The sequence below is a fragment of the Rutilus rutilus genome (genome assembly GCF_951802725.1).
Source record: "Rutilus rutilus genome assembly, chromosome: 18".
Lineage (NCBI taxonomy): Eukaryota > Metazoa > Chordata > Actinopteri > Cypriniformes > Leuciscidae > Rutilus > Rutilus rutilus.
The window spans coordinates 19,526,252-19,536,386 of NC_140231.1; the positions used below are offsets into that span (position 1 = coordinate 19,526,252).

Sequence of the window (10,135 nt, forward strand, 5' to 3'; positions counted from 1 at the left end):
TATTTACTTTATTGGAAAACATTTTCCAGTTTTTTTATTATTTGGTTCTGAATTTTGACTTATCAGCAGCCAAAAATGAGCCCATGTCTCTATGAAATTGTGTAATTGTGATTAAAATGTAGTTTTCCGAGCACTAATTGTTTGTTGAGATTAGTACATTTGTATATGCCAACAATGGTAGAAATGTAATTCATTTAAAAATTCATTACGTTACTCAGGAATGACATTTTCATGGGGCCAAAAAAAATGGTTAATTACAATCTTGAAATGTGTACATGCCATTGCATTACATACACAACACTCAAATTAGATTTTTTTGGCCAGTTTTTTTTTTTTTTTATCCGTCATTCACCCTTATAATAATAACGTTAGGTGCTTTTCTACTGGTTTAACGTTACCAAGAATTCACTTTCAGGCTGTAAACGGACTTAAATTGGAAATGGAATTATTACTAAAACTGATATAAAACAATAAAATTACGTTTTATACATCATTTATAACTTGCCCTAATAAAATGACCTATTGCCTAATTTTATAGTTTAAAAAGCACCTCGCAAAATAACAAAGGTCTTTGATAACAAGCGAGCACTTCTTACCGCGTCTTTTTAAATCGACGACAGCTTTTTTTTTTCTTCATCCAACAGTCAGACTCCCAGCATTCCTTGCGCGCGGAATGGCGGGTAGTGGTATGAAGTGGTAAACTGTCCTGCTCGTTCACTCTCCTGACCGTGACCGTCATGTCGTCGTTTGTGACAGAAGTGCTCGCCAGCTCAGGTAAACTGGAGAAGGATGACCTCGCCTGCAAAATCTCCAAACTGTCCCGGAAAGTGGAAGAAACTAAGGTAAACAGTGCGGTCAGCTAACCAGCTGTCAAACCCGAATTTAACTTATAAAATACCCGAATATAACGTGTAAAATGTAACCCGAGTTAACTTGACGATAAAAGGAATCAACGTTAAGTTGATTTGCTCCGTACATTTGCATCTCTTTGGTAACGTTACTCATGTTAGCATACATTGACCGTTAACCAAATCTCTTGAAGTGCGACTAACGCCTTTCTCCTGACATATGAAGTCTTTTAAGAATTATAAACGTTTAATAAGATTCGTTGTACAATGAACGCAGTGTTCATTCGTGGTTTAATAGTGAATAGAGGGGCACTGATGTGACTTTGGTAGGCTGACGTGTCATGCTGCTGATATCATTGCTTGTCAGTGCCAGTCTGAGCTCTGACTTCAGACTAAACTGATGTAATGTTGTTGACCTCCTTTTACGCAACTATGTGTTCTTTTCTGGTCTTGAGACATTATTGGCCGATAATATCTGTCTGGGTTCTGATTTCTTAATATCAGACTTGCCTTTTTGTGTTTCACTATTGTTTGTGTTTTGGGACTTATGATATATGTCTCTAACAAGATTATCTTGCATTCAGAGTGTTTTTTTTTTCCTGTAATGTAATTAATAAGCAAATAAAGGTCTTATGTTTCATATTTGTTATCTGAATTGGTGAAATCCAGTTGTTTTCCATGTGTTATTGAAGAAGTATAACACTGGTCTCCATCAAACATGTCATACATCAAAATCTGTTATGCATTTAAGTTTTTATTTAGTAGCATTGTGTGTTTCGGTGTAAAAGTTTAACCCTCTTTTTTCCATACAGGAAGAGGTTACAGACATGATAAATAAAAAATATATTGAGTTTGTACCCAGTATGGAGGGAGCAGAAGAGCTTCTGGACCAGGTTGAATCAGTTTCCAAAGACATTGATTTATTGAAAAGCTGCATTGAGAATGAGGTACTTTATTTCACTATTAATAAACGATTACGGTTCAATCGGTTCAATTTCTAATAAAAAAGAGTGACTCTTATAGTAGTTAAACATGTCAAGTAAGTGTTTGTATCTACAGGTTCAGCAGAACCTCCATGATGCCGTGACAGAGTATGCCAAGCTTAAACAGCAACTAGAGAAAAACACTGCCGTAATAAACCTGCTCCAGCATCTCCAAGAGGTAATGCTGCTGGGATTTTGTGTATGCTTAGAGGATTTTCTAACCATAAAGCTAGATTTATGTCTCAAAGAATGTGCATGTGTGTCTTGTGATGTAAATGATTATGTAAAAAAAGAAGGGAAAAAGGCTCAGTAATTTGCTTGTTTACTTAAGTTCAGGCACATGTTTTGTATAACAGGAACATTCTCTCATTATTTTAATATGCTTTTTAAGTTTGACACTGCAGTAGAGGAGTATCACAGGGCCTTGCAGGAAAAGAATTACGTGGTTGCAGCCAAGCAGCATGGAACAGTAAGTCACAGTCAACAATAAATTCACATTACCAGTTTGTGAATTTAACAAGTCCATTCTATTATAATAAACCAAATTTCTCTGAATAATTTGATTCGTTTATTGGCATATCATGTAACTAATTTGATTAACATTAGCAGCCCTATGAATTACTGTGCAAAAATGTACTGTATTAATTACATGTTTCTACTTGTATTATACAGGCACGAGCAAGTGTTGATGCCCTGAAAGCTTGGAAAGACACCGAGTTGCCTTTAGTTCGGGCCCTCAGCTCAGAGATCACAATACAGAGAGAGAATCTCATCTACCACCTTGGAGAAGAGTGGAAGAAACTGGCAGTCTGGAAACTTCCTTCCACTAAAAGTAACTTTTTTTTTACCTTAAATTCATGTGTAATGAAAATTTGCCCTCTCTATTTTCTAAACGTATGTTATTGATTTTATTGGGAATGATTCGTCCTTGCTCGTTTCGTTTCATAACAAAGTTCCTACACAAATTTCATTTAAAAAAAAAACTATCTAGATTTTTCAGACCATATTTAAGATACATGGTTCATACAGCATTATTTTCAGTATTATATTTGGTATATAGTACAGTCCTCTGTAATATGTTTATTTTATCTTTTTTTCATTGGTTTTCACAAAGTGATAACATGAGAAGAACCTAAAACCCTTTATAACCTGCATATATTCACCTCTGACTAGGGATGTGACGGTGAGGACATTTTTACAGTGCGGCTGTGCGCATTTTACTTTTGTGGAAAATCTGGGGCTGCAATTGCTTGAATGCTGGCATCATTATTAATCTTAATGAAAAACACAACAACAAAACAGTACAATGACAAACTTGTTTAAATAGGCGCTTTTATTTTTCGCTTTGAAAACAAAACTTTCTCCATCATCTTGTCAGTCAAGAGTGAGGCGAAATGGGCTAAGTGAGGTGAAATCTAACTCCTGCTGTGCTGCGACTCAGCAAATGCATTTAGTTTTTAATTGTAGTGTGTGTTCTCTAACTGAACAAAATTTGTATTACTATAAAAAAATCTAAAGGATGGTTGGGGGTGGTGCCACGGTGGACAAGTGATAACCGGTGTTGCGGCTAAACACCGGTAACACAGACTCTCGCAGCAAGCCTACTGACACATCATTTGGATTCTTTAAATGTGGTTTGACAAATTCATTTTATATTTTAGAAAACTGAATAGGGGCTACAGTCTTGAAACGCAAATATTTTTCTGTACTTAGTTGTCTTTTTTCTATACTTATCCAGACCTGGAAATTACCATTCTTTTCCAAACTGCATAGGAACTCTGTCATAATTTTTTATAAAAGTTTAATTTGATCTTTCAATGGAACGTCAGATTTCTTCAGTCGTTTAGTTAGCTTAAACCCGCCTCTTTCTTAAAATTGACCACAAGAATCAGATCTGCCTCCTCCTCCCAATAAACAACCGATGGATAGAACCCAAGTCCCTGTCCTACAGGTTTTTTTTCTTTTTCAATAATCTGTTTCGCTCAGTCTGTTTCATCGCAATTTTAATCAGAGACTTTTTCTGTGTCTCGGATACATGTTTGGTGTTATCAGAGTAGAGAAATGTGATTTCTTTGAAAACATTCTGCCTTGGTTTGCTGGTCTGATTTGTTTTGATCTCCATATTTTAGCTGAGCTCACTGGCGTGAAATCTTTCCTGAAGACAGCGCTTCATTTGAACAGAGGAGGATCTATGGCGGATGAGTCTGTCCCACTTGCTCTTCTCCCTAGCATTCTCCAGGCCCTCTCCATTCAAGGAGAGCTTCATAAAAAGATTAAACTGTTTGGTAATTCAATTCACTTCACATTTAGTTGTATAACGCTTTTCACAAAACATGGTTTCACAGCAGCTTTACAGAAAATGCATGTGTCTACGTTACAATTTAGAGTGATCTGTTATCAGAAGTGACTGTGTCCAAATACATGCAGTTAGCTAACAATGTATTAATTTAAGGCAAAAACAATGAGCTCATTTAAGTCATTATTACAAGTTGTGAGCAAAATGATTACAATATATAGATGGTAAGAATAAGTTTTAGTGTTACAGCCCATTAGTACCTCTGCATTGCTTTGTCTATATTTTGGTCTGTTAGTTGACTGCCTGACTCTTTGTCAATCCTTTAGGGCAAGTGTTGTTTAAGTACATGCTGAAGCCACTAATCATTTACCCCTCGTTGATGGTGGAAGTGACCAGTCAGCCGGAGCAAGGTGCAGTCCTGACCCTGCAGTGTAAAGAAACCAAAGCAGAGCATCCAAATCCCAGCCAGGTTTACAACAAAGTGCTCACCGTGCTTAAGACGCTACATGGAAACCTTTTAGGTACGTCTAAAAAAAATCTGAAGAAGTAGTTCTGTTTACCACAGACTTTGTAGTCATCACTAATTATAATGCATACACCAGGGACGTAGACATGATTTTAGAAGTGAGGGGGACAGAAATGTCAAGTCTAATACCAGTTTATTTTCTGACCTTTGTCTAAATTACAGGTTTAATTTTTTTCTTATCTCTTGCTTTTAATTGGCTAAGAAATCAAATACAGTGCTGAATAATAACTAATAATTTGTTTCTATAATTTTTTTCCCTATATTCCTAATGGCAATTGCATGATTGGTTTAGGTACTACAAACACTTGTGCATTAAGTCATCATGGATTTTGTACGATGTAAAAAAAAAAATCACAGAATAAGTCAGAAAATATATTTTATAGATTGTCAATAAGCACTGCATTGCATCATAAAGTAAAAAAAATACCCCAAGATGGCTTGAAAAACACACATGAACCATATATTGTCACTATCATGTTTGTCTTCACATTTCATCAGTCAAAACGTTTCTGCTTTTTCTGCTACAGTGATAACTGGATGCCTTTGTCCATGTAAGGGATTTCCGGGAACATCATAAGTTATTACTTTCTGTTTTGGACTTTCAATATTAAGTACTTATATTTTTTAATGAATTCAATTATATAACGTCATATATAATTAATTATATACTTATATATGTCAAGCATAAATTGCAACACTCAATTTTATACAATATATTGTATAACATATACTGTCACTTTATCCAACAAGTGGTCTAGAAAAAGGTTGAAGGCCCCACACTAGACATTGCATTGCTTGCAGTAAACTGATGATGGGGTTTCTGTTGTTTTCTTTCTTCAGATGTGTCTATCGACGAAAAGAAAGTGTCTGAGATTTTAGGAGACCTGATTTGGGAGGAGATGTCAGAGTGCATCATTCGTGAATGCTTGGTTCATTCCATACCGACTAACAGTAATCAGCTGGCCGAGTATAGCGAGGTAAGATTGCAAGGGTTTGTCAGCATGACAACTGCACAGCATTCTTTGTACAGGGTTCCCACGGGTCCTTGAAATCCTTTAAAGTTTGTGAATCTGAAAAAAAAAATTCAAGGCCCTGGAAAGTTTTTGAAAATAAACATACATAGAGACAGGTGCTTGAAAGTGCTTGAATTTATTTTGTGCAATAAGTTTTCTGGAAAAAATTCCATATTCACTCCGGTCCCCTAATGTGTTATTTCGCCAACAGTTCATGGCCTATGCATACTAGCTTGCTTGATTTACACTAGTTAAGCGCATTTACGCTTTACGTTACCAGGGTTTTTCCTGCAGAGAATTATGAGGCGGCCGCCTCCGTCAAATTTCGTGCCGCCTCCGTCTCTTGACAATAAAAATTAACTAGGGAATCACCGAAAACGTGAGGATGATTCTGTTTTATTTCATTTAATGTAAGTGGTGATTGATAGCCTATAGTTGATAATAATATAGGCCTACCTAACGGTAACAATGTTGCGCTGTTGAGGCTTGCGCAGTTATTTATAACATATTATAGTTAAGAAACAATATATAGCCTAGGCTACACACGACCAGAGAGCTGTTTGCCTGAATGCCATCAAGATTGAAACCGAGACTGATTTCATAACAGTTCAATAAACAAATAGTTAAAATTAAGTCACTTACATTTTAGACGCAATGACTGTTTTTGTTCTGTTTCAGCAGCGAAAAAGTTCCAAACAAAGATCACAGCAGAACTATCGCGCATCTCACAGCAACACTTGTTGCATTACTGAATGATTAAGCGTTTTGAACGAATCGGTTGAGTCAAATTACCCATTCTTAAACTGCCTCATTCTGAATAAATCAGCCGTTTGAACAAATCGTTTGAATGAATGACTCAATGACTCGCTCATTAAGACGGTCGCCTGCCGCCTCCTACTGGCGGTTTAGTTTCATAAAGTATCATTCTTTTCAACATTCCTTATTTGTATATTCAAAAATATTTAAAATAATCTAATTTAATACAGTTATAATTTTTCAATGTAAATGATTTAATTTGATTGGTAACAGCCTAGTGTCTTATTATTTTAATTGAATATATTGATCAAATGTAAGAATTTGAAATGAAAGATGGAGATACATTTAATAAAATTAGGGGAAAAATGCCCTTTATAAAAGGTACAAAAAAAATTGTGTTTTCAAACAGTGGTGTAATGAAACATTGACAATTTAAGCTTGAATGGAGTAAAGCCTCTGTTTAGGCTATTAAGGAATTATGTAATTTTGCCAAAAGAAGACCTTTTATTTTAAATAAATGTTCATTTTAAATCAGCCTACTTCAGTGTGATATGTTACCATATTATCATGCTTAACACTCATTTGAATAATTGTAATGTGATGATCAGATGCAGATATCTAAATCAAAGAATATGGGCGGTTTTGCGGGTGGATTATTTCTTTTTAACAGTGGATTCGGATGACTCAAAGTGCACCAGATTAATTAATTTATCTTTAAAATGAACACAATTTTCTTCAAGCTCCACCCACAAAAAAATGTGGGAAACACATTTGGCTATATGATGATCTACAAAAAATACTAATTTAATTATCTTATTATTAAAATACATTATTAGGATTTTACCACGTCCGCCTCATTTTAAGCCAGGGAAAACCCTGGTTACGTTAAGTGTTTTCCGCATGAGGTACTTTGTGTTGTACGCGCACATGAAACTACCATGGTACCTCATCGTTTGTTGTTGTACACAACAAATGTGTCCCCACATTAAGTCCTTGAATTGGAGAGTATTGGACCTGGAAAGTCCTTGAAAGGTCCTTGAATTTGAAGTTAACCAAGCTGTGGGAACCCTGTTTGTAATACAATATCCAATTGTGTTCTCAGGTCATTAAACAGACAGAGGATTTCGAGAGCAGTCTGAAAGAAATGGGGTACCTCGCAGGAGACTCGACGGACCTCCTGAAATACGCCAGGAATGTCAACTGCCACTTCGCAAGCAAAAAATGCCAAGATGTCATTGTGGCTGCACGAAAACTGATGACTTCTGAGATGCACAACACAGTGAAAGTAAGACTGTAAATTCTCTCATTTTAATTAAGCTATAAAAGCTTTTTGTGGACAGTCTTTTGTGTGCTCTTTGTGGTCCAGATCACTCCAGAGTATAAGCTCTCGATCCCTAAACTACCGAGTCCCAGTGGAGGAGAGAAGGAGAGGAAGGAATCGGGTAAGAAAAGTGCCCATTACGATCAGCAGAGCCTGGAAAACGAGAAGCAGTTGAGTCCCAGTACTCTATGCCTGCCTGTGTGTCGCATTAGTGAGTCTGTGCAGCAGCTAATGGACTTGGCCATACAAACTCTGTCTGAGGCGGTGGGCAGCTCCCCCCAGTGGTATGTAGCAGGCAGCCACTACAATAAGCACAGATACTGGGTCCATGTTTAAGCTGTAATTACGGAGCTACATAAATTTGGTCTTTTTCTTTCAGTGCAGTCCAGCTTTTTTACACAGTTCGAAACATATTTCACCTGTTCTATGATGTTGTGCCTACATATCACAAGTGAGTTGATGTATTTTTATAGCAGTATTCTTGGTATACTGGGTTTTGATTTTAATGTGATGCTGTTTTTATAACTTAGGGACAACTTATTGAAGTTACCTCACTTGGCTGCCATCCAGCACAATAACTGCATGTTCATCGCTCACCAACTTTTAACCTTGGGTTTCCAGTTTAAACCTCACCTTCCTTTGAAAGATGGAGTGTCTTATTTTGTAGACTTGGTCCCAGGTTTCAGAAGACTAGGTAAGGGCACGCTTACATGTTTTATGATACTGTTTAGATGTTTGGGGTCCGTAAGATAAAAAAAATTAAAAAAAAATTAATACTTTTATTTAGCAAGTATACATTACAATTGATAAAAAGTGACAACAACGATGATACAAAAGATTTCTATTTCAAATAAATGCTGTTCTTTTAAACTTTATATTCAATTCAATTCAACTTTATATTCGGTTTTAAAATGCCACGAGCGTAACGAGGCTGATTGTCTATTTCACACTGAAGTGTTGAGTGCTCTGCGTTTTTTACCGGTCGGCGAGAGTTGAAGAATGTTCATCTTTTTTTTCTTCTGTATTTCAACAAGGTGCTCGGTGCTTTGTGGCACAAATGAACGTTCAAAAAGCTGAGATGTTGGAGAGACTGTCCACTGCACGTAACTTCTCCAATTTGGATGATGAAGACAATTACTCTGCAGCCAGCAAGGCTATCAGACAAGTATGATCAAACAACACAAATTATTTTCTGAATAGGTTTTTGCTGCTTAAAGTTAGGTACCAGTATATTAGCACATTTGTGCCTAGTGTTCTTGTCACTGGGGTTTTATTGCTGTTGTGAATTTTAGGTAATTCATCAGCTGAGGAGGTTGGGAAAAGTTTGGCAAGATGTCTTGCCAGTAAACATATACTGCAAAGCCACTGGGACTCTCCTCAATACTGCAATATCAGAGCTGATTAATAAGATTATGATGCTGGAGGTAAGGCAATACATAATGCTGTTGTTTTTTGTTACACCACCAAACTATTTGAGGTGTAACCAAGGGCTGTCATTCCAGGACATATCTAACGTGGACGGTGAGCGACTGCGAACACTGTGTCAAACCATTATAGAGGAAGGGCCACTGGTCTTCAATCCATTGCCAGATGAAAACAAGAACAAAAAATACCAAGAAGAGGTTCCAGTCTATGTAAAGAAATGGATGACCTTAAAAGAGATCTCCATGGTTTTAAATGCTAATCTACAGGAGATAGTGGACAGGTCATACACTTACTTAATCTTTTAAATTTGATTCATTTTTAGGAGTCTGTCTGTAACTCTGGTAACAGTTTTTTAGTCATTGGGAACATTAGAATGATATATATATTTTTTTTTTTTTAGGTGGGCGGAGGGCAAAGGACCTCTGGCAGTGGAGTTCTCCTGTAATGAGATGAAGAGCCTCATTCGTGCCCTGTTCAAGAATACAGAGAGGCGAGCAGCGGCCCTCGCTAAAATTGTCAAATAGACCAAAAGACCAATGCACTTCCAACGCCACATAACGCTACATGGAGCTTTTCCTTACATATAATGTGTTCTCTATTTTTCTATTATGCTGAAAATGCTTTACAATAAATGCTGTTCTAAGCACTTGCCTGTTCTCCTACATTATGTTATCAGTACATGAATTAATACTTGAAAAATACCTCAATAAACTCCAGCAATGGCACATAATCTTGTTTTAAGCTGTCTAAAGTTTTTCAGTTTACAATAATTCATCCTAAAAAGAAAATTGTCCCGTCATTCCAAACCTGTATGTCTAAAAATATTTGGAACACAAATGAAAATGTTAGGCAGAATGGTATCAACTGACAACCTCAGTTAACATTCACTTTAATTGAATTTTTATTGTATATTCATTCATATAATAAAAGAGGATTGTGACAGGCTTTCATTCTGCCTCACATTTTA

At 36.4% G+C, this 10,135-nt stretch overlaps 1 protein-coding gene across 2 annotated transcripts; it reads left to right on the forward strand.

Annotated features, from left to right (window-relative positions):
- The first annotated feature begins 635 nt into the window (after positions 1–635).
- On the forward strand, positions 636–9,903 carry zw10 (zw10 kinetochore protein). Of its 2 annotated transcripts, XM_084387351.1 has the most exons (16): positions 636–842; positions 1,661–1,795; positions 1,908–2,009; positions 2,223–2,300; positions 2,504–2,663; positions 3,961–4,116; positions 4,454–4,648; positions 5,494–5,630; positions 7,525–7,707; positions 7,789–8,027; positions 8,123–8,194; positions 8,274–8,437; positions 8,778–8,908; positions 9,036–9,167; positions 9,246–9,448; positions 9,569–9,903. In XM_084387351.1, exons 1-16 carry the CDS (start codon positions 738–740, stop codon positions 9,690–9,692), a joined length of 2,316 nt encoding a protein of 771 aa, XP_084243477.1. In that variant the 5' UTR covers positions 636–737; the 3' UTR covers positions 9,693–9,903. The 2 variants fall into 2 exon arrangements, with proteins under 2 accessions (XP_084243477.1, XP_084243476.1); XM_084387350.1 differs by having other exon boundaries at positions 643–842; positions 9,036–9,448.
- Positions 9,904–10,135: the final 232 nt, after the last annotated feature.